The sequence below is a fragment of the Oryctolagus cuniculus genome, chromosome 11 (assembly GCF_964237555.1).
Source record: "Oryctolagus cuniculus chromosome 11, mOryCun1.1, whole genome shotgun sequence".
In the NCBI taxonomy this organism is placed as follows: domain Eukaryota; kingdom Metazoa; phylum Chordata; class Mammalia; order Lagomorpha; family Leporidae; genus Oryctolagus; species Oryctolagus cuniculus.
This window is the reverse complement of record NC_091442.1, coordinates 30,243,325-30,268,081: the sequence shown is the minus strand read 5'-3', so window position 1 is coordinate 30,268,081 and position 24,757 is coordinate 30,243,325. Positions and strand designations below refer to the sequence as shown.

At 48.8% G+C, this 24,757-nt stretch overlaps 1 protein-coding gene across 1 annotated transcript in view; it reads right to left on the bottom strand.

The window, feature by feature from the left end:
• Positions 1-796: 796 nt before the first annotated feature.
• The window catches only part of CDS2 (CDP-diacylglycerol synthase 2), a 67,959-nt gene continuing 43,998 nt past the window's right edge, over positions 797-24,757 (bottom strand). Inside the window, exons 2-13 of the mRNA XM_008256281.4 lie at positions 21,588-21,724; positions 20,031-20,127; positions 17,572-17,669; positions 17,291-17,430; positions 16,155-16,213; positions 14,252-14,334; positions 11,683-11,770; positions 11,132-11,200; positions 10,173-10,325; positions 9,413-9,532; positions 8,378-8,481; positions 797-8,140 (exon numbers count right to left, since the gene is read on the bottom strand). Of these exons, the coding sequence (XP_008254503.1) occupies positions 8,008-8,140; positions 8,378-8,481; positions 9,413-9,532; positions 10,173-10,325; positions 11,132-11,200; positions 11,683-11,770; positions 14,252-14,334; positions 16,155-16,213; positions 17,291-17,430; positions 17,572-17,669; positions 20,031-20,127; positions 21,588-21,724 (1,281 nt within the window). The 3' untranslated portion in view covers positions 797-8,007. The remainder of the gene's footprint in view (positions 8,141-8,377; positions 8,482-9,412; positions 9,533-10,172; positions 10,326-11,131; positions 11,201-11,682; positions 11,771-14,251; positions 14,335-16,154; positions 16,214-17,290; positions 17,431-17,571; positions 17,670-20,030; positions 20,128-21,587; positions 21,725-24,757) is intronic.

Below are 24,757 nucleotides of genomic sequence, written 5' to 3'. Positions count from 1 at the left end.
GCCAGGAGAAAGAAGGAAATTGGGAAGAGAGAAAGGCACCTGCTAAGCCAGGGCAGGATAGTACATGGATTAAGAAGGAAGTGACTGAAAGGGCAGGGCCGAGAGCATGGGTGACATACTGGCCAGCTCACTACAGCCCCAGAACCCCCATTAACCAGTCTCAAGTTTAACCAAAGGCACCAAAGGGTTCTGAACAGAGAGAGCGCTCCTCTCCCAGTTCTCATGCATGGAATGTATTAGCAGAATTGGCACAACCACAGAGAGATGGCCAGGGGTTGCCACCGAAATTCTGGCAGAAGCAAAGGCCTGGCCCAGAGGTTGGGCAGTGAGGATGAATCTCAGGGATATTCAGAAGGTAGAGTGGGCAGGCCTTAGTTACCAAGGAGATCACTCCCTATCCCCGGCGTGTGCAACAAAACAGATGGTGAGATCAATACTACTGGATGCGGGGCAGGTGTCGGCAAGTGAAGAGGCTCACAGACAGATTCAGGCCCATGCAGATCAGAGACATGGACCTAGGCACTGCAGAAGGTGAGTGTGGTCAGTGGAGCCCTGCAAATGGGTGGAAATCCCCAGGAAGAGGATCTAAGAGACAAAGAAGCCGGCTGAGGCAGGCGGCAGGCCGGGAGGGCAGCCTGCCAGCACAAAGGTGTCTCTGGAAACAGGGAGGGGCCAGCAGCACCATGGCTGGTTCCATACTAGCGACTCCCAACACTCACACCAGGTCAGCTGCCCCTTCCACACCCTTGGCGTTCAAAATGCACTCCCCACCCCAAGTGAAGAACCACACGTGATCTAGCATGTAATATGTGTTTATTTGTGTAGTAGGAACAATCGGGTATATAAATAAGGTAAATATTTCCAATGTACAGGATATCGAGTTCTTACATTGTGCTAAGAATCTACATGTAGTGTTCAACATTGATCAGAAGTATACAGAGAAGGATCAGCTGTGGCAAAAACAAAACAAAAACAAAACAAACACTGCTTTAGTCAAACGCCAGCCAAGTGGGTCAATGGCACAGCAGCTGTACAGGCACACACTTCCCAGGGGAGGCCATCAGACTGTCACGTGGACTCTACCCCCATCACCCAGCCTATCTGTGTCCCTCCACACAAAGTGGGAGGGGGCTGAAGAACTGCCCTAGGGGTGCTTTGCCCCCCACCAGCCACCCCAGTCACGGAGGAGGCAGGGCCCAGGAAGACCCCCAGGAGGCATAGACGCTGGCAATGATAGGCCATATGTGACTTCCTGGCACTGCCAGCACAGAGCACTCCCTAAAGGGGCAGGAGGACCCTTGTTAGATTTGGGGGAACTTCCTGATTAAATAAATCCCAAGTGGAGTGAATTCAAAAGACAGCCACAGCTGGGGTTCCCAAAACTCTCCAGTGGGGGTGAGGGGTCTGGTCTGCTCTTCTCCTGCTGTGAAAGGTACTGAGCATCAACCACATGAAGACTTGGTATCAGTACCACCTCCAAAAGATAATCCCCAGCTTCAAATCTCCCTACACAGGTTTTCTGAGCTATCTTCGGGCCCCCCACCCACAAGGCAGCTGGGACCAGCAAGCCCTCAGCTGGCCTGCTGCGCGCCTGTCCTCAGCTGTGAAATTCCCAGCCGCCTCCCTTACCCTGTGCTCCCCCTGCTGCTGCCCCTGTGGCTCCTGCTGTGGCCAGACAACAGGCTGTTTCCCAGGCCCTGGTGGGCCCCTTGGCTCCGAGGCCTTCTGTTTTATTGGCTCCTGACGTCTGCTCAGCTCTTCTGCTTCGTGCTCGGCCCCCCGACGCCCAGCCTGGGTGACATGAGACAGAGCACTGGGTGTACTGAAGGCTGCTGTCTGTGTATAGAGGAGCTGAACAAAGCAGCGTAGGAAGGACACTCATAAAAACAGTTACGCAGATTCTACCCACTAGGAAACATTCTTGACCCCTTTTCTAAACTGGTGTTCCTTTGAGAAAAGCCAGCAAAACCGGTGTATGAGCCTAACGGGGGTAAGAAAACAGTACCCCAGCAGCCAGGACAGACACAGCCATGTGGATGAACGAATGGTTCCACTTAGGACAACAGCACCAGATGGCACACCCTGCTGAGCACTGCACAGAGCCTGGGAGAGCCCTGCTGGGGTACTTCCAGGGGGTCCTCACCGGCTCTCTCTGCAGATCAGAGGCTGCATGGGTGCGTGCAACAGCACAAGGGAGCTCCAAGCAGGGCCAGGGTCAGCCTGATATGTCTCCTGATTCATTACTTAACTGAAGGGGAGAGACCATTATTTAAATTCTAGCAATGGCATCTAGGCTCCACTGACACGCAGGAGCTACCCCACACTCGAGCCAGTCTTCTAGGTGATTATTCCACTGGCTTCAGAATTCCAGCGGTCCCAGGAGCCACCACCAGTGCTTCAAAGCCAAGAATCCTCCACTTCACCTCTCCCTCCTCCACGACCCTTGTCTTCATTCAGGAGCTAAGTTAAAGAGGCAACTGTCTGCTCATCCAGTGTCTGTTACCCCTCATTTGTCAGTCACCCAGTCAAGCCTTTGGCTAACCTAGAACCGCCAGCAGTACCCCAGGCCACATGTCCTAGGCAGGCTGCCGCTTCCGTCCCGTGAATTCTTTTAAGGAAGAACAAAAACACCAGGCCCCAGACTGGCCATGTTGCAAGGCCGCATGCAGGCAGAGCTGTGTTCAGGCTTCCAGTCAGTGGAATCTGCTGTACAGCAGGTCTGTTTTCTCCACCCCCGGACCCTGAAAATTTGCACTCGTGTTGCCTATGCCTGATAAGTTTCCCGGCCACATAGGGAAGTAGGATCCGGGGCAGTCACAGGCCCTCCCTGCCCATGGAGCAGAGGCACCACCAGGCAAGAGGAAGCCAACTCTGGGTAGGGGCAGCCCAGACCACAGGCACAGGAAGCTGCAGGACCCTCAGGGGAGAGCACTTCTGGGCCTCCTCACGTCCTCTTCCAAGCTCCATCAGGTTGGCCTTCTAGAGGCCGTGCAAAGCACCAAGGTGCCACGGAGGTGCTAAGGCGGGGCTGCTTCTCTCAGAAGGGCAGCAGGCTCACTTCGCAGCCTGGCAACCGCTGGCGTGCAGGGTAGCAGCAGCGAGGTGGCTGAGAACCCTGTCTCTAGCACTACCACAGCGAGGGTCCAAGGACCAGCAGAGCTCCACGCAAGTAACTACCATTTATTGAGTGCTTACGATGTGCCAGGCGGCACGCTGAACACTGACATGCATTATCTCCATCAATACCACAACTGGCCTGTAGAAGGCAGCACCTATACCAGCCCCAGCTGGGTCAGGGGTGCAGGCAGGGTGAGGGCAGCCTAGGAGCCTGCCCAGACCCAGGGCTATGTGAGCCCACGTCTGTCTCCTTGGTCATCACTCTTGGCCTCAGTTTCCTTTGATACAATGAGCATGACAATGATACCTCACCTTCTGGATAACAGAGATAATGTATGTAAACTCCTAGCAGTGTGCCTGGCACATATTAAGCACTTTGTGATTGCAATCATTACTAATCGACACCTGCTGATATTTCATTGGCTCAAGAATAAAAAGAGAACCTCAGCAGAGAGGCATTTGCTAAAGAGGGGAAGGCACGGGATCTCCAAATAGCCAAGAGCTTTGAACCCCACTGGCCACAGAACCCTGGACGTCACACATTCTGCCCTTCTGGTTTTCACAGATCATCACGTGTTCTGAGAGCCCCAGCACATCAGCATCCACAGTACACCTCCTCCTACACTGCCCTCAGAGCCGAGGTCCCCACACAAACCACTGCTGAAGCAAGAGGCAGCCCCGAAGGAGAAGCCCTGCCCCACCCACCTGAGAGCTCAGGTGAACAAGGCCACTGCAGGTCAACCTGGAAGGGGAGCTGCTCAGAAGAAAACAGCTGGCAGCCAGGAACCCCCTCCTGAGAACGGGGCCCACCCACAAGGGGATGTGAGCAGAGCCCAGGACAGAGGGGTCAGCCAGCCGGACCTTTCAGTGAGGATTCTTTGCCACCAAAGCCTGGCACCTACGTAGGTCAGGCCACAAGACCCCCACCCAACAAGGGAAACCAAGTCAGGAAGCAGGGCGCCTGTATAGGAGGGTGATTAAGGGAAAAGGAAGTCTGGTTTGACCAAGATAAGGACAAGCAGGAGGCTCTGTCCAAGACTTAGCTGTGTCTCAGGAGCTGAACGCTCCAGCTGCTCTCTGGAACCCTGTGCTCCAGACAACACAAGTGAAGAGTCTACCCGTGGCTCCCTGCCATGTGATGTGGCTGCAACAATCACTCACACACCTTCCACTTCATCTTTTCCTCCCCATCCTGACCTTGGTCAGGTGACGTGAAACTGCCCCTGCCGCCCCCATCCCACTCTACCCTTCCCTCAGCACATCAGCACAGTGTGTACGAGAAAGCTGGGCCCAGGGCCAGCACTGGGGCAAAGTGGGGTAAGCCACTGCCTGCAACACCTACAACCCATATAGGCACCGGTTCGTACCCTGCTGCTCCACTTCCAGATCCCTGCTGATGTGCTGGGGAAAGCAGCGGAGGATGGCCCAGGTGCTTTGGCCCCTGCACCCACGTGGGAGAACCAGAGGAAGCTCCTGGCTCCAGGACCCGGCTCCCGCTGTTGCAGCCATGTGGGGAGTGAAACAGCAGATAGAGGATCTCTTTGTCCCTCCCTCCCTCTCGATGATTCTTTCAGGTGAACAGATAAATCTTTAAAAGCTGGGCCCACATGTGAGTGACTCTGAAACACAAGAGCCAGTGGAGCCCAGGCTATTACTAAATAGGAAGGGGTTTCAGCAGCACATCCCACATCTACTCTGGAAATGGCTATGGCTGTGTAGGGTTCTGGGCTAAGGCGCGCTCTGCCCTGAATCACTCACATTCTCTCACACCCCAACTTTGTCAACAGTGGGGAGAGACCGGAACCCGCCAGGGGCTCACCAACATTGTGAGGATCTGAACACAGGGCTCCCTTGCCACTAGGCTCCAGCCAACTTAGCAACTGGCTTAGACTCAGTCATGGAGTCTGTGTAGTCTCCCTTAAAATGTATGTTTGAAATGTTATTGCCTAATAAGGTCAAGTTACAGGAGAAAGGCCCAGGGTAGGGGGAGGAGTGGGGAAAATACCATAAAAACGATTTCAAAGTCCACCCGGAAAAAGTCATATTCCATGCCTCTACAGACAAACTAGTTCACATACACCTCAGAACTGCACAACACTAAGAGTGAATACATTTTAAACAGAGCACTAAAATGCTCAGGATAGGAAACAGTCAAAAAAGTAACCAACATGAACAGGGCCTGGGCTGCCTTAGAGGGTTTCACTTTAAGGAGCAAAACACAGATGTGTACCTCCCAATGCTGGAAACGGAGGAGTGGCTTGGGCACACTCAGAGGGAGACTGGGTACCTGGGAGCAGTGGCAGGAACTCACCAGGGGACACCCAGGCTGTGTCTCCCTCATTCCTCAATTCCTGACTTCACCTGTGTGCTAACAGCAACTGATGCACCTCTGGCTCAAGTGAGGCCTCCTGAGCTTGAGGGAGGAGCGCTGCAACATTTCCAGTGCATTGGCGCCACGGCCACAGAAGCGGGGAGCTGAGGCCCCTGCAGTCCACGTGCCACAGGTGCAGCGCGAGACAGAATGAGTCCCGACTCTGCCGGGAGGCCCTGGGGCAGCTCTGACTCTCACCTGAGGACTCTCAGAAGGCTGCAGTGAGAATGTATGGCACACGAGTTGGAAAAAAAACAAAACAAAACCTTCTAAATCGGGACTATACAACCAATACTGATGAACACATGAACAAGTGCGAAACAAAACCATGCGTGGGGTCAACAAACACCGGATTCAAGGAAAGGGAATATACAGCATTTCATTCACATTTTATTTCTGACCAAAAAAATGGATTTTTGTAAAACAAGGTATGCCATTCATTAGGACCCACATGGGTGGATGGTAAAACAGAGGAAAGGAACATTGTGCTAAAGAGACACAAGGTGGCGCTGCCTCCCAGCTCCTTGACTGGGAAATCCCTAGAAAATAAACCCTCTCAGGCCTAGATCCCCTGTGAGCAACCAGTGCCACAAGCAGCGCGAGCCTCACCTGTCCTAAAGGCAGCCCTATCACAGAGAGGTCTCACCTCTCTCTCACTTAGCCCCAGCTAAGTCTCCTTGTTCTCAGGTCCCACCAGACACCCACAATGGAACACAAGACAAACGAGGATCTGATGATGCAGGTTCACTCTTCAGAGAACTGCTATTACATTCCTGAACTCTCCTCTGTGTAAGACCCGTTGCTGCAACCCCGACTCAAGAGGATGCGCAGCTAGAAGAGGCCTGAAGGCACTTCCTCGGGGTGCCCCAGGACGTGACTCAATACCCACAGGAGCCCTTCGGATGCAGAGAGCAGAGCTGGAGGACAGCTCAGGAAACGAAGGCCCTGAGAGCACGCGCCCTGCCTGGGGTCACAGCCAGGACCGAACCCTTTGCAGTTTTGTTATGAAGGGGATCTTGGACCTGAAATTTTTTAAAAAGGCCATGAGGCTGAAATGGAAGTCAAAGTTTAAGGGAAAGAAGCTGCTTCAACTCCACATGCATGAGGAGGGTCAGGCAGCGATGTGAGCTGAAAACTTGTAAGGGTTCGGTTTCCACTGGACGTTTGGGCAATCAGGGCTGGCCGAGCCTTCTGGGGAGGTAGGAAGGGGGAACTTAACCACACACTAGACCCAGGGGCTAAAGCAAGGTGATCCATGGCACCAGGTAATTTAACACATCTGGCCACCAAGTTTCCCATTCCCACACTCTGCTGTGTGTTGGCCTGACAGAGAACTCATCTGTCTTCCCAAAGTCAATTCTCACCCCTTACCAATAGGGAGGGGGAAAAATAAATCACAGTTTGAACAAAAGGTCCCCCAGGAAAATACACACTGTATTTAAACTGGTCACATTATATAAAAAGTGTACATTTAACCTGCACAGCGGTCAAGCCTCTCATCAGCTTAGGGTCTCCATAGTTTTAAGCAGGACTTTGTGGTTTCAGTGAAGAATGCATGGCACACGAGACTTCTTTAAAACACACAGACACACTCTGGCTGTAAGAACTATATATACACAACACAGCAGCTACACAGTGTCCTGGCCGAGGGTGCGCAGACAGGGAGACCCCAGAAGGGATTCAGCAGCAGCAAGTCTACAGCACAACATGAAGAGTGCCAGCCCAGAAGACACAGTGAGCTGGCCCGCCCTACAGGAGACACCTGATCCCACCCAACACGGGAGCAGGCTCTGCGGGCGTTCTATTGCATACACTTGAACTACTACAGTGTGGATTTCTCTCCAGATTATTATAAATAATTTCTCGTGCTTTCTGAAAAAAGTAAAAACTGAAACCTCCTTTCAATCTGTGATGAAGGTGAAAGCATTACTTACTTGTAAAGCAGAGCTAACTCACACCCTGCAGGCTATCAGCATGGACAGAATGCTTATCTGATGGCTAAACCTCCCTCCCGCAGGGCAGGGCTACAGAAGACGACCTTCTTACTGCTCCACTGCGGGGTTGTTAGAGAAGCCCAGATGGAAGCTCTCCAGGAGCACAGACATCAGGACGTGCACCCCAGCACCTGGGAGAGGCCCCTGAGCTGCAGGACACAGAAGAACGTCCATTCTCTGAATGAGTCTACAAGCTGTTCAGCTGATGGGACCACCACACAGACACCCTGAGCCACACAACACTGTCTTCCTGGTTGTTAAACATTTTTTTTTTTAAACCTAAATGGTTTTCCTCCTGTGACTTCTTCCCAACTCAAAGCTATAATCTACTCACAACCCAAATCAAAAACACAGAGACTGTATATACAGATTTTTAAACCCACAAATAAAAAACACTCTACAGGGGGAAAAAAAAGAGAAAAGACAGTGAGTCGAAGCCCTGTCATTGTCTAAGTCACACCAGCTGGGCTTGCCTTGGAGACCTGCCCCTCAGTCCTGCACCTGCTCTTCTGCCCTGGGTGGCCCCTACTCGTCCTCCGTGGCAGCTGTGAGAAGCCCCTTGTCGGTCAGGTGGGACTTCAGTGTGTTGAAGATGTGGAGCTGCTGATCTGGTCGCAGGGTCAGGAACTGCTGGATCAATTTGCTTGGGTTGGGTCCCCTGGAACAGAACATGAAGAAACAGTGCTGAGCTGAGGCCCAGCGGCTTCTGAGGCCTGAATACCCAAGTGGCCACGCTGATGTCTGGATTGATAATGGAGGACAAGAGGGGGCCTCAGAGAGCCCCTCAACGGCCACAACTGAAGGCTGCACTCACATTTGAGATGCTTCTCACTGGAACTTAGGAGAGGCTAAGCTTCTGGAATTGCCCCACATACCAGACAGAAAGGCAGTATACCTGATGAAGCTGGCAATGTACACATTGACAAAGGTGGCCATCAGATACTGGCAGTCAAAGCGATCCATGATGCCTCCATGGCCAGGAATGGTGTTGGCAAAGTCCTATAAGAGAGGAGCAGTGGCTGAGCCTGGCCTTGGCCTACAAGCAGACTCCAGACTAAGGGCTCACCCCATGTCCAGCTACCACCCCAAACAGCTGAAGGCAATGAAATCAAGAAGTGTGGGATCAGATGCCAAGGCTGTACCGGCCTCTGATTATAATCTTATAAATTACAAAATGTTCTCTTAAGAAAGGGCTCTAAAAATGTATGGACATGCATATCATGAGAAACACCTATTACAAAAAAGTTCACAGGAAAAGATAGTACCAAAAAGAGCTATGAATGGATTTAAAAATTTTTCCACCAGAAATCAAAGTTAAGCTTATGTTTTTATTCTGTTTTGCCATGTACTTTGAGGTATGCTTATATATTAACAAATTAATTAAAAACCAATGATGGGAGGCTAGCGCTGTGGCATAGCAAATAAAAGCTGCCTCCTGCAATGCCAGCATCCCATATGGGCGCCAGTTCGAGTCCCAGCTGCTCCTCTTCCGATCCAGCTCTCTGCTATGGCCTGAAAGCAGTGGAAGATGGCCTAAGTCCTTGGGCCTCTGCACCCACTTGGGAAACCTGGAGGAAGCCCCTGGCTCCTGACTTCAGATTGGCACAGCTCCGGCCATTGTGGCCAATCAGGGAGTGAACCAGCAGATGGAAGACCTCTCTCTCTCTCTGCCTCTCCTCTGTGTAACTCTGACTTTCAAATAAATAAGTAAATAAATCTTTAAAAAAAAAAAAAAACAATGATGGAATTTTCTTGGAAATGACATCTTTTTACTGAATCCACCTAAATTCAGTGTATGGATCAAGAAGAGCACACACTCACCCCAGCGTGAACAGCCTAGTGATGTGACGGGGGTGGGGGCTGGCAGAGAGGGGCAGCAGATGGGCAAGGAAGGAGGAGAACGAGAAAACAGGGAAGAAGGTTTTCCTACTTTGATTTTAAAGGCTCGTTTGAATCCACTTGCGAAGAACCCTCCAAAGGGGCCGATGAGGGAGGCAAAGGTGGAGAGGGCAATGCTGTGAATCTGGAATGGGTACATCCGGACAGTTTTCTGATAACAAGAAATGAAGGAAAATTAGCCCATCTTTGTTACATGTTGAGCAAATAACTTATTAAACTAATTTATATACACAGAAAAATAAGATTTTTTTCGATTTTTGTAAATCTCTAACACCTGGCTTTAATGGGAGACATAAAGCTACTCTGTATTTAATCGGTTGCAGTATGTTGTTTTGGTGGAAGAATATATAGTTTAAAAAAGTCTATTTTATACAGCGTCAAAATATCACATTAAAATCACCACAGAGCTCATGAGAAAAGACGCTAAGTATCGGAAAGCTGTCAAATTCACAACGGTGAGCACAGGCTTTCCAAAATTCTAATTTGCACTTGGACGCCAAACATTATCACTGGTACCAGCTACTGTCGGACATTTCATTCTTCTCAATAAGACGACTGGCTAAGTATCCTAATCTGAAAAGCTCATGTGTTAGTTGCTGTCCAGTAAAAGTTAAGTTCCCAGTTAGAAGCAGCTAATCCAGCTCAAAATTCAAACAACCGCACATGTATTTCTTGGGCTTACACTCCTGGGAGGGATGAAGGTTGTTTGTTAGAAGGAAGGTAGCAGAGGAGAGGCTTTCTGTAGTCCCTGGTGCACCTATGGCTGTTCACCCCAGGTGACTGGCACATACCCAGCCAGTGACAGACTGGACCACCCCAGGAATGTTGTACTCTTGCAGCCGGAACAGGTCCGAGGGCTCACAGTCCACCGTGAAGCTGTTGGTATCATTGTTGTACTCCACAGGGCAGACGAAACATCTGTACCCAGACATCACGTAGGACAGCTGAGGAGGAGGAAGAGTCAGCAGACACTTGGATTGGCCATGTTCCCCACAGTGCCCAGAACCCCGCTAACTGACTACATGTTACATCAGAGGATCACGTTGCACCACACATGTATTTTACCTGAATTAAAAAAGAACAGGTTCATGGACCACTGAGGTCTCATCCATCTGTGCCCAAACACACAGGCCCCGAAGGAGCGCAGGGAAGACCTGAAGGAATCTACACCAAGAACTTTGAGAAGTTTAGCTCTCCCACTTTGGGGGAGCCACAGTCCATTCTGCTCTTAACAGAACGGGAGGCAGATTGTGAGGAGGTGGTACAGCAAGAGGCAGCCAGCCAGAGAAAGATGGCTAGCATACAATAAAGCTAAGAGAGGCCAACACAGAAGGACAGACAATCCTAAGAAAGGAGGAAAACTGGCCTGAGGGTCAGAAGCAAAAACAAAAGGCATCCACATCTTGGCAGGTCACTTGTGGGAGAAAATCTGGGTTGGACTACATAGCTCACCTCACCCTGATCTTGGAATATCAGATGCTTGACAAACACAGCACCTACTAAGTGTCACCACAGCTAAGCTTGAGAGACACACAAGGTGCACATGACCCTGCCCGAACACTGGTGACGGAGGAGGCTGGTCCTGATATGCCAGTTACAAAGTATGCCATGTTCACAACTGCCTTCGGACAGGGTCACCATTCAGCAAGAACACTGGCCTTGGAAGACACCGCCTTTAGCCCTACACAGGCCCCTGAAGGTGGTAGGGGCTTCTATCCACTCCCCCATCCCATTGGGAGCCACCACCTACCAGAAGGCCAAACACCACAGTAGCAAAGAAGCCCCCGATGAAGCCTTCCCAGGTCTTCTTTGGGGAGAGCTGTGGACAAAGAGCAAGTTCTTAGCACAGGGCACTTCAGCAACACTGGCTCTGGGAACAACGAGTCCTTGTGACTCAGAGCACTGGTAACCATGTCACTGTCTGAAACTTCCCTCAAATATGGTTTCTAGACCCTTCAGTTCCCTGTTTCAACTGATCATACAAATGTACTACATTAGAATACCACACACTACTTAAATAACACTCAAATCCAGATCAAAGCCTCAGAAGTGTGCATATATAATCTGAAAAAATATTTTAATAGCCCCTCTCTTCTTTTTAATAAGTAGTGGTGAGTGTTTTCTTTTAGCTTTTCTCTCACAAATAATTTAATACCAACCTTTCTCCAAGGTGACATGAAGACATGGCCACAAGGTCAACCCCAGCTGCCATTCCTCCCTATTCCCACATGCTACTCCACTTAGATGGAAAGCATCACCCTTCTTTCACAGTGACAGATCCCATTAGGGCAATCCATTTACCTTGATGAGTGGGGTCCGGCCAAAGAAAAAGCCAAACATGTAGGCCATGATGTCATTACAGATCACACAAGAAATGGGGACAATGAACCTAGGAAATAAACCAAGATGAGGATCAACCCAGGGGTTAGTACTGTGGTGTAGTGGGTAAAGCCACTGCCTGTAGTGCCAGCATTCTATATGGGCATGGGTTTGAGTCCCAGCTGTTCCACTTCTGATCTAGCTCTCTGCTATGGCCTGGGAGAGCAGCAGAAGATGGCCCAAGTCCTTGGGCCCCTGCACCCATGTTGGGGACCTGGAAGAAGATCCTGGCTCCTGGCTTTACAGGGGCTCAGCTCTGGCCATTGTGTGGCAACCTGGTGAGTGAATCAGTGGATGGAAGACTTCTCTCTCTCTCTCTGTCTCTCCCTCTTTGTAGCTCTTTCAAATGACTGAATAAATCTTTAAAAATAAAAAATAAAACTTTTCAGTGAATTCATCATAAATGAAGCTATCTTGTATGTGAAATCAAGGTTATAATAAAACCACTGCTATATGAAAAAAATAAAATAAAAAAAGTTAAAAATGGAAGAAAATACCACACAAGCTGTATCTGGCACCTGGCACACGGTAGGCATTCAAGTGTTTACTGAGTAACTGCTGAATAAATGGAGGTGGCAGTCTATCAAATGTCATTTGCTCTTTTCATTATAAAGTAACATGCACACAATAATACAAATGTAAAGGGTAAAGAAAAAATAACAAAATATCCTTCTTTCCCCTATCTCTATCCCCATTCGCAAAAATACTCATATTAAGCCTTGCTAGTCTTTTGTCAAATCTCTACAATTCTAAACATACCTTTGCCTATAATTCATTGCTTTTACTGTCTGTCACAAGGCTTGATGAACCTTATCTTTCCCCAGGATGCACTGGAGGCAAAAATCCCAATAGGAACATCTGCAGTTCTTCATCCTCACCCCTGATGACCTGGGCATCCCTACCACCAAAGAGGGGTCGTGTCCACACGCAGACCGTCTCTTTTCTCCTCTGACACACCTCCTTACACTCACCTACTACGGCTTAACTTAACACACAAATCTTGCCAGCACTGTCTGTCTGTAAAGGGGGGATTCAGAGCATCTGTACCCTCCCACCATACTCCATCCACCTCCCAATCCCTAAGGCATTTACTCTGTCAATGCTTCTAGCAGTCTGCTCTGTAACTAAGTCTTCTAGGTTGAAAACTAGTAATTATAAGTCTTAACATTAATCACTATAGAACCAAGTATATGGTATGTTTTGCCCTAAAGAGGAAGACTTGGCCCATGCCATTCTTAAACACCCAACAAAAACAGAGAGAAAGGCAAGGAGCCAATGCCTCCCCAGGCCATTATGTTTGTTTTAAATGTAGTAACACCAAGGCAAACATCTGCCTGAGCCAGTCAGTTCTAAGCATTTTATACATATTTACTGATTCACTTCCCAGAAAGTGTGTACTAGTGCATCCTAATGCTGAGGTCTAGAGACAGGTACCATCTGGGGTCTGAACTATAATCCTTACGACCTCTCTCTTACATACACCAGGTCATGCTCTACCTTCTCACTAGGATCTAGCTCCTTCAGTCAACCTGTTAATTTCTATCAATACTGACAGACTTCCTGTTGAAATCACTGCATATCTGAAATCTACTCAGTAATGGCATATTACTTTTTTTCCCCCCCCTAAGATTTATCTATTTGAAAGGCAGAATGACAGAGAGAGGGAGAGACAAAGACCTTTTACCTGCTGGTTCACTCCCTAAATGGCCACAAGAGCTGGGCTGGGCCAGGCCAAAACCAGAAGCCAGAACTCCATCCTGGTTTCCCATGTGGGTGGCAGGGACTAAAGTACTTGTGCTGCCTCCCAGACACATTAGCAGGAATCTGCATTGCAATGGAGCGGCAGGACTTGAAAGGGTGCTCCTAAATAGGATATAGGTTTCCCCAGCACTAATTTAATCTGGTGTATCACAGTGCCGGTCCCAGCATATTACTCTTTTAATACAGTGCCAGATTCTATTTGCTAATGTTTTATTTAAAATGGCTTATCTGTAATCATAAAAGGAATCAGTTTACTAATCTTGTCTCTTGCTTCTAATCATATGGGTATTAGATAAACCATTTGTTCTTTTCTTTTTCCAGATGTAGAATTTATACAACTTTCAAAGTTCTTTTATAGTTACTAATCTATTCAGGTTTTTCTTTATGACTTTTAGTACTGCATATTTTATCAGGAAACCACACTATTTCCTCAAGGTTCTAAAGCATGTTGACATATGGCTGCACTGTCTGCTTCTTTAAATATTCCCATGCCTGATCTGCTGGTCTAAGCTGACCAACAGCAGCAGCATCACCTGGAATGTACTAGAAATGCACATTCTCAGGCCTCACCCCAGCAATCTGTACTGGAATTAACCTGCAAGGCATTCTGAGGTACCTGCAGGTGAGAACCAGCGGCTTAAAGGGGAAGGTAGGGTTGGTTCTCAGCCGACCCACGCCTAGGAAACACCCACAAAACAAAAGGGAACCACCTCCCACTGACATCACTCACCAGATCATTCCTTCAAACAGGTTGTGGATAACGAGATGTGACTGGGTTACAACAATCAGCAATGTAACATGTGTCCAGCCAAACTGCAAAAGAAAAATAAACTCAACCTATCAAGTTTACCTTGGAAGTAGCTTCAGAGAACAATCAATACCAAACAGAAATTTGCTGAGACACAGGTAGGAAAAATATCTGCTTTTATACCTGGCTTACAAAGACACAGAACAGGCCTCTGGCAGTTAATCCCATTAGTTAAGAATCCCATCAAAAGTAGGCACCAGGGCAGGCCTTTAGCCTGGTAGTTAAGAAGCTGGTTAGAAAGCCTTGGTCTCAATCACTTCAAATAACACTCCGACCTCAGAATCAGACCTTAAGGCATTCTGGTCTACCTGAAAAACCTGAGAGCACATCAGGCATGAAAAGCCAAAACACTGTGGCAAAAAGTGTCGCACTTGAAGGACTTCTGTGGGTGAGACACCAACAGAAAGAAGTGATGAGCAAAGAGCAGTGTACTTTACTCTGAAGGGAGGAGAAAACTTCCACTTTGCCCACAGCTCTGTCTAAATATGGAATGAGTCAGTGGATTTAAAAGGTTTCCACAATCTAGGCAGCTCATGTCAAGAGCTTCCAGTGATCACTGACGTCATACATAAGAGCATTAAGTTAACAACAGGAGTCACTGTGCACTAACTTCCCATGTAGGACCTCTCTCCTCAGAGTTGGATTATGAGAGTTAATAGTAAAACTTGATCACAAAGATTTACCTTGCTTTAATGTATTAAATGGAGGACATTATCTATGTCTCCTAAGCTATAGTAATGTCTAAGTGCTCGCAAAAGACACACCATTCTGGAGTTCGTCTCCAAAGTTAACTCCCTCAAAAAAAAAAAAAAAAAAAAATAGATAATCTCAGAAAGGTTTACTTTTATTGAATTAAAAAGTACTTTCTTCCATTATTGTAAAAACAAACCTGTTGGTGTTCTAGTGCACAGTAGGGTAATAATAGTTAAGAATAGCACACTGTGCTTTTCTAAATAGCTAGAAGAAAGACTTCTGAACACACACACTACAAAGAAACCTTGAATATATGAAGCAATGGATGTTAATTATCCTAATATGATCATTAAAATGTATGCATCAAAATATTATATTGTACCCCATAAATCTGTACAGTTATTGTTTGTCAATAAATCAAACAAAAAAAAGCAAGCAAGCAAGCCTTGGTCTCACATCAGAGTTCTGGGTTCTACACCCAGCCCTGGATACAACACCCAGCTGTGGATCCTGACTCCAGCTCCCTGCTAACACAGATCCTGGGAGGCAGCAGTGATGGTGCAGGTAGCTAGGTCCTTACCACCCACATGGTAGACCTGGATTGAGTTCCAAGCTTTCAGCTGCAGCCCGACCCAGACTATAAGAAGGCATCTGAGAAGTGAACCAGTGGATAGGAGCTTTCTCTGCTTCTCAAATAGGGACTCCATGGTCTACTAGGGAGCAGGCCCATCCGTGCTTTAAAAGTCCAAGTATGGTTCACTTTCTGAGTATTCATTGAGCACCTGGGGCACTCAAGAGAGGAGACAGGCTCAAGCTGAGACAGGGAATGACCAAAGGAATGTACCAGGCAGGACACCTGTGGGAAATACCTAACACTTCAGCTTGAGTCCTACCCACAACCGACCTGCAGGATCCTAATGGACAGACCACTTAGGACTAAAGTTCAGTACCAGTGATTGGGCCCTGGAGGATGCAGAGTCGCCAAACATGAACAGGCACCCTTCCTTCATGCTCTAGGCTCCACACGCATGCAGAACACATTGCGTTCCAGAGTTCTGATTTGTTGCAGAAAGCATGAGTTGAGCTTCTGCAGAGCTTCAGTCACACCAAGACTCCTGACACAGCCCCTTACCATGTAGAACTGCAGCCGATAATGCTTCTTGACCAGGCTCAGCACAAACATGCAGAAACCTAGATTCAAGAGGGAGGGGAGAAAGGGCAAAATACATGACATTCCACATTTATCTTTCTCCTCATATTCCACTAAGTGGTTCTTTGATTTCTTCACAGCAGTTAACTAGTGCACAATTTCAAAAGTCAGAGAAGAGATCAAACTATTCATTCAGATAACAGTCTTCAAGAAAAACTGACTCCTTCAAGACAATAAAGGCAGGGCCAGCACTGTAGTGCAGTGAGATAAGCCACTGCTTGTGATGCTGGTATCCCACAACAGAGTGCCAGCTCAAGACCCAGCTTCTCTGCTTCCAATCAAGCTCACTGCTAATGAGCCTTGGAAAATAGCAGATGATAGCCCAAGTACTTGGGTGCCTTCCACCCACATGGAAGACCCTATGAAGTAAAGTCTGCAATGCCAGCATCCCATATGGGCACTGGCTTGTGTCCCGGCTGCTCTGTTTCTCATTCAGCTCCCAGCTAATGGCCAGTGGAAGATGGCCCAAACCCACATGGGAGACTTGGAGGAAGCTCCTGGCTTTTTTCTGGTCCAGTCCCAGCCATTACAGCCACCTGGGGAGTAAACCAGCAGATGGAAGATCTCTCTCTCTCCCCCCTCAACCCTTTATCACTGTAACTCTTTCAAATAAATAAATAAATCTTAACAACAACAAAAACTCACTGCAATTTAGAAAGATTAAAATCCTAGCCCTGCTGAGGCCAGAGACTTAACTTTCCCCAGGCTGCAATGTTTCTCAAGGCAGTCTCCTAAAAGCATGGCAAAGTTTCAGGACGATTTCTGCTTGGGTCATGCGGCAGAATCTCTACCATCATGAAATTTAGGACACGGCCATGCTCTGCTATCCTCCAAGGGAGGTGGCACAGACTGTGGCCCCCCACAGCACACAACCCTCTCAGTGTCCACTTAGTGAAGAGCTGCCCCAGGACGTAGGACACAGCATCAGCTCCAATTCCCACTGGAGTCAGAGTTCATGCAACACAGCTTTACACCAACCAGGAAGCCCCCACAGTCCCGTGGCACAGACACAGGGCAACAACACAAACACAAGCACCGGGAAGATGCTCACGGCCTACCTGTCAGGTAGAGAGTAAAGGAGATGAAGCGGTGGTATTTACTGAGGATCCGCAAAGGTTCTTCTCGCTGGACCAGCGTGAAGAAGTAATCTGTCACCGTCTCGCCATAGAAGAAGTAGTTGACACACAGGAGAAAGTACCTGTAAGCAGAGATGGTGCAGTGCGGCAACACAACTGGGCCTACAAGACACTCAGGTCTTGGAGGTGTTGTGGGAGCCTGTGCTGACCTCCCTGTGAACACCTGCCACAAAGCATACCGCCCAAATCCATTAAGGGCTTACCAACTGAGGGTCCTGAACCAGGGCAGGTCATAGGAGTGGTAGACGTTGTAGCCAATAGTGATTATCTCATGGAAACACTTAATCTGAACACACATTACCTGCAAGACAGAGCATCAGACACTCATTGCCTGCCCAATTCTCATGAGCTTACAAAACCAGCAGCTCACGGGTCTTCAAGAAAAGTCATTCTACTTAAGAAAAACCTCCCTCCCACAAAGATTCTGCTTCCCTTTCTCTCACTATCCCACACAGTGTCACAGACAGATCTAATTTCTTGCAATAAAATGCACACTCCTGATGGCTCCATCAACTTTTTTTTTTTTTTTTTTTTGAAAGACAGAGTTACAGAAAAAGAGAAAGATAAGGGTATCTTCCATCTGCTGGTTCATTCCCTAAATAGCCACAACAGACAGGGTTGGACCAGGCTGAAGCCAGGGGCTTCATCTGAGTCTCCCACATGGGTGCAGGGCTCAAAGCACTTGTGCCATCCTCCGCTTCTTTCCTAGGCACATTAGCAGGGAGCTGGATCAGAAGTGGAGCATCTGGAACACAAACCATCCACTATATGAGATGCCAGCATCACAGGTGGAGACTTAAACTTGCTATACCACAATGCTAGCCCTCCACTAACCTTTTTAAAAAAAAATTTTTTTTTTTTTAATTTATTTGAAAAGCAGAGAGACAGAAAGATATCTTCCATCCACTAATTCACTCCCTAAATGCCCACAACAGCCATAGCTGGGCCAGGCCACAGCCAGGAGCCAGGAACTCTACCCAGGTCTCCCCCAAGTGAGTGATAGGAACCCAAGTATTTGAGTCATCTGCTGCCTCCCACCTATGTTAGCGGGAAACTGGACCAGAAACAGAGGCAAGATTCAATCCTAGGCACTCTGATATCGGATGCTGGTACCCTAAGCGGAAGCTTAATCTGCTTCAGCATAATGCCTGCCCTCTCCATTACCTTTTTATTTACAGAACTTCCCAGGACTCAACCAATCCCTTCCTCTTATGACTCAGTATCAATCCTTGAAAATCCCCCACTGCAGATTCAGCTGTTGGTCATCTGACCTTGTCTATGAGGATGAGAAAATAAAGAGCAGCTCTGTGGACTGGGACTTCTTACTGATAGCTCTAAGCCCCTGAGGAAGGCCCCAGAAAAATAAAACCAAACTAGACATACCTAGGGTCATAGTTTAATCAAACAGCTAGAATAATAAAGTCAATTTAAAAAATTAAGAGAGTGGGACAGACCTTTATAAAGCCTAGCAGTTAAGATACCTGCATCCTGGGGCCAGCACTGTGGCATAGTAGGTTAATCCTCCGCCTGCGGCACCAGCACCTCATATGGGCGCCAGTTCTAGTCCCGGCTGCTCCTATTCCAGTCCAGCTCTGTGCTGTGGCCTGGGAAAGCAGTAGAAGATGGCCCAACTGCTTGGGCCCCTGCACCCACTTGGGAGACCAGGAAGAAGCACCTGGCTCCTGGCTTCGGATTGACACAGCTCTGACTGTTGCGGCCATTTGGGGAGTGAACCAACAAAAGGAAGACCTTTCTGTCTCTCCCTCTCACTGTCGTAACTCTACTTCTCAAATAAATAAAAAGTTTTTAAAAAAAATACCTGCATCCTGTACCGTAATACCTGCCTAGGTTCAATTCCTGGCTCCAGCACCTGACTCTAACTTCCTGCTAATGCAGACCCAGGAGACAGCAGTGATGGCTCAAGTAATTGGGTTTCTGCCACACACATGGGAGACCCCCAACTGACTTTCCAGATCCCAGCTTCAGTCCTGCTCAGCTTCCAGTCCTGCCCACTGTGAACATGTGGGGAGTGAAGCACTGAGAACACATTCTTGTATATACTTTGTCTCACTGCTTCTTGAATAAGCATTAAAAAAAAAAGAAAGAAAGAAAGAAATCTTTAACCACAAACAATTGGTCACTGCCAATGACCTCCAGTTGGCTGCTGAAAAGTGAAAGGTAGAAGTCCAGTGGTTTGCAGGTAGAAGTATTCTCAGGAGCCTGGATCCTAAGCAGTTCCCAAAATCAACCCAATATGTGGCACACAAGGCAACAGGTCCTGCAGGAAAAACTCAGGGCAAAAATAAAATAGCAGAGCATGAAGGGGCAATAAGGCAGTGGCTTGGGATGCCCATATCCCATATCAGAGTGCCTAGGCTCAAGTATCAGCTCCGCTTCCAATTCTAGCTTATTACTTATGTGTACCCTGGGAGTCTGCATATGATGATTCAAGGAGCTGGGACCCTGCCACCCAAGTGGGAGGCCCGGATGGAGTTTTAGACTCTTGGCTTCAGTCTGGTCCAGCTCTGACTCTTGTGGCCATTTAGGGAGTGAATCAGCAGATGGATGATCTCTGTGTGAATGCCTCTCCCTCTTTCTCCCTCTCTACCTCTGAAATAAAATGGAAATAATTTTTTAAATATAGCATGTAAATGACACTTACAATCATCATTAAAACCATTGGTCCCAGGTAGATGATGATGAAGAAGAATGCAATCATGGCCAAAGTCAGGATGCCTCTCACCCACCAGTTCTTCCACCTAGGTTAGAGTGTAGGGGAAGAAGACAACACCAGTTAGGATTCCAAAAAGAACCAAAACACACACCCAGGGCTCTGGCTCTTCCTGAGATTTGGGGGCTTTGTGTTCAGTCCTTTCCTGAGCATTTCTGTCACTTTGATAGAGGCAGCAGCCACATGCTGGTGGCAGCAGGGCCGCTTGGCACCTACAATCATACTCAGCAGGCGCTCCAAGAACTTCAGAAAAATACACACTCAGCTTACATCTTAAGGCAGGCATCAAACAAAATAAAAAACAGAGACCTGAGGGAAAGGTAGTGTCCTTTGGTCCTGTGTCTACTTGGAGGGTTTCTACAGTGCTGTTCCCTAAGAAAAAATTATGAATGTTTCTTACAGCAGAATCCTACCATGCACTACCCCTGTACCACCATGGTGATGGAAAGAATATTAAGCAATGATAACAGGAGCTATCCCAGATATGCATGAGGCACTTCTCTAAGGACTTGACATACACTACACCATTCAACCCTCAGCACACTAGCTTTATAGAGGAGGAAATGGAGACAAAGGTCATCCATCTGGCCCATGAAGAAGCTGAGACTAACATCCAGGGCTCTGGCTCCAGAGGCTGCCCTTAGCCACTGCACAATACAGTCTCCCAAAAGAACAGCCAGGAGATACACAGAGCAACACTTTAGATAAAGCTTTGGGCCTTATAATTTGCAATTCTAATCTACCCAGAGAGCTGGTGTTAGAAGGACCAGCTTCTCAAGGGCCAAAAGTTTTCCTTTAGGGGCCAGGATTGCAGGGCAGAAGGTTAAGCCGCTGCTTGCTGGGACAACATCCCATGTCAGAGAGCCTGTTTGAGACTCAACTACTCAGCTTCTGATCTTTCTCCCTGCTAATGCACCTGGGAAGGCAACACAAGATGGCCCAAGTACTTGGGCCTCTGCCAGCCATGTGGGAGACCAGGATAGAGTTGCCGACTCCTGGTTTTAGCCTTGCCCAGTTGTTGTGGCCACTTGGGGACTGAATTGATAGTAGATATCTCTTTGTCATTCTGCCTTTCAAATAAATATTAAAAAGAAAAAAAAGGTATATGGTAGAAGGAGAACTAATCTTTGAGGCAGAAATGTGGGCTGCCAGTGAAAAGCAGCCAGCTCCTTAGTCACCAGCACAAGTGTGCTGTGTCTGCTGACCTCACCCACCCCACGCCTTGGTCCACACTCTTGCTCCTCCTCTGACTGCACCTCCCAGCCTATCCCAGCCCAGAGCAGCCTTCCAGGGCCACTTCCCTGCAGGCGGGGCTGCCCTCCATCCTGAGCACCCTCTGTTATGCTGTCACTGCTAAGCACCAGATGACACTTAGTGGAGCCCAGGGCAGAGATGGGGCACTAAGGCAAGTGGGCACCCTGCACCCACCCCTTAACATTGAGGGTCCTGGGTCTTCCATAGCACTCAGACACCACCAAGCCAGGTTACCTGGAAGACAGATTGGAAAGGGCCCTATTGAGAACTTCCGGGGTGTCATCTGCCGGAGCGGGAGGAGGAGCAAGTTCCGCTCGGCTCTCACTGTCCGATGCAGTCTCTCCATCGACCTTTGCTTCTGACTCCGACTCCTGCATGAGAGAAGCACAGAAGAGAAAAGGGTCAAAAATGATCAGAAGACAACTGAGCAGCACGTGGCTGTCCTGGGATATCTGTGGGGAGAGACTCCAAACAGGGCACAAGAACCAGGCACAGTCGGGACGCACAGCAATCCTGACACTGCTCTGATGTGTGAGGCAGTGGTGTACTCTGCTAGAAGAGCAGTCTGCTCACTTGGCCAGGTCTGAGAGGAGGGGCCCAATCCAGAAGAGAGATTCTTTTTGTATTCAAAGAACACAAAAAGGAGGCTGTGGCTCATTTTCTCCACGGTGATCCCGGAGCCAGCCCTTGCCCATGCATCCCAGGTTTATGCCATCAGGGCTGGCTGCAGGCTCCCGTGAAGAGCCATCCAGCTCTGAAAACTCTTCCCCAACAATTGAATCGAGCAGAGAGCACAGCCCCTGCTCCTCCACAGCACCCTACAAATGCTCAGAACCTCCAGAGCTCTCAGGAGAAGCCAGTGTGTGGGTCATTATCCCCCGTGGGCCAGTCAATGCCCATACCTACCCCCCACAAGTCCAGATCATCACTTCCAGACTTCACAAGAGCACCCTGTGCAAAGGAGGCTACACTTGACAGCTTATTCCAGTCAACACCTGAGCCTGGGTGCCTGGCCCTTCTCTGCTGCCAGGCCTGGACATCAGCAGACCCTGCAATGCCACTCACACAGAGCTGCCATCCAGGCCCTAGCCAAGAAGAAAACACCTACAGAAACACACCTTGACCCAGCCTGGGGAGGGAGACCAGAACCAGGCCAGCAACAAACTCTTTACCCAAAGGTCAAGGAAACGGCTATTCTGGATCCTAGCTCCTACTTAGAAATTTTACTTCTTCGGGGAATTCCAAACAGATGCTGTGAGAAGAGATAGAGAAGAAACCGAATCACTGAGTACTGCAGTCACAAGCTCCTGAATGTGTGCACAGCCCTCCAGAGAGCGTTCCCCACACCTGAGAGCCCCTGCGGAGCAGCACTGGGAGGAAAGCAGTGGCAGGACACGGGGGTGCTGGGAAGCTACATGGCCGCATGTCTCCTACTAACCTGTCTTTCTGGAGCCCATCTTACTCTTCAGCAGAAACTCAGAATGATGCAAACTAGGAATCACAACAATCACATCACCTCTTTCGAGACTGTGTTACATACGTGTGCAAGCCCAGCAACAGCCAGGCAGTTTTAAGTTGCACTAACAATTTGAATTTCCCCGAAGAATGAACACAAACATGAAATTGAATGGGATTTCATATTATGTTTAATGGCCCAACAGTTTTATCAGATTATTGGTCAGTTTTTTTGCTATCTTCTGCCTTCCTTTAGACTGGCTTATGGGTGTTTTTATGCACTCCTGTCTTCCCCCAGCCTTCTGCAAACCTCTCACCCCAGTCACTGTTATTCCCAACACTCCCTCCCAGCACTGACATGATGGGGCCTTTTTTAATAAACACTTCCCCAGTTACCCAGAAGCTCCCTAAAAATGGTTCCACATACCTTCTCATTACAGCCCCATGCCTGACCCACAGAAAAACACTTACTAATGGATGCAAAGACAGGAGAGAGGGAAAGACAGGAATTCATTCCAGGTATGGCTAAGAGATACTCAGCCCCTGCCGCGTGGTGACAGCTATTTCTCCACTCACTGACAGCTGTGGTACAAACAGTGCAGACTGTGCATACAGAGACAGGCACCCACAGAGATGGCCTAGTCAGTAGGGCCAAAGCTCCTGACAACATGACTTGCTCCTTACTTTGTCCAGCTGAGCCAGGGGCCTCTGGACAAGCACTGCGGGGGCCTGCGTTGGTGTCCTCACCTCATAAAAAAGGCCTCCCTGTGGCGATGCCCTGAAGAGCTACAGCACACTCCCACCCAGGGCTATGCTGTACTCCACTGCCCCAAGAGGTTCTGAAATACTGCACCACCCCGGTGCTGTCCCTCTCTATTAGAGACAACAAGAGCCATGGCTCCCATTCTTTAGGGTACATTTACACCGGCACTTGGCGGCAGCCACCTGTAATACAAGGCCTGCGACCATTTGGCTCTGACCGCTGAAGCTTGGGCCATCGAAATGTGAGCACCCCAGCTCTGACAAGGCCAGACAGAGGCTCTCCGAAGCCACAACCACTGAGCTCAAGCACAGTAGGCAGGCAGGCAGGCAAGAGGGCACTCGCTGCTCCTACTCAGAGAAGGCCCCACACCGGGTTATTTTTAACTTGTGCATCCTGTTGTCAAGGAGACTCTCAAAGGCTGCTGGCTTCCCAGGCAGGGAAGGGCCGGAACAGAGCCCAGCAGCGGCCTGCAGGGGAAGGCCTGTGCTGAGTCTCGCAGGGCCATCCGGCCTCCTTTCATGAACCTTAGCCCAGCACTGTATTCTCTTAACCCTGACTGCTCCCTTCTTGCAGGAAGAGGTGAAGAGAAGAAAGGTATCCTGAGGCAGACTAGTAGAGGAGACAGAGAACTATCAGACACTGTGACTGTCCTTACTACCAAGATTTCAAGGTGACTGGGATGAACAAAGAAATGAAGGAAGGGCCCAGAAAGGACAAGCCTAAAGAAGAATCACTCTCTGGGCTGTACCTGCCTATAAGCCAGGAACATCAGGATTCACCCAAGCCTGCAGAACAAGCACTCTCGGAGCTAGATCTGGAGTCGCTGCCTGCACAGCAGACCAGCCCTACAGAGACCACCACACACCCACAGGCAGAAATGGGACCACAGGTGGGGGAAGTCAGCTAGCTCTCCTGACCCCCAGGTGTGGACATCACAGCAGAGTAGAAACCTTTAAGAACCTGCAAGCTGGCAGCTTCCTAACTCACTCTCATACCATCCCCAAAGTGAGGTGAAGGAAGCCAAGTGCTGGTTGCAGCTTCCACGGTGGACCTGGAAGGAGGGGGTGCTCAGGCCTAAGTTCTTGCCCAGAAGAAAAGTGGCAGACGCTGGGCCAAGAATCAGAGATGCTGAGCACATCTGTCAGTCTGCTCCTGCAGGGGATGGCGAGACAGGCAGATGTGCAGC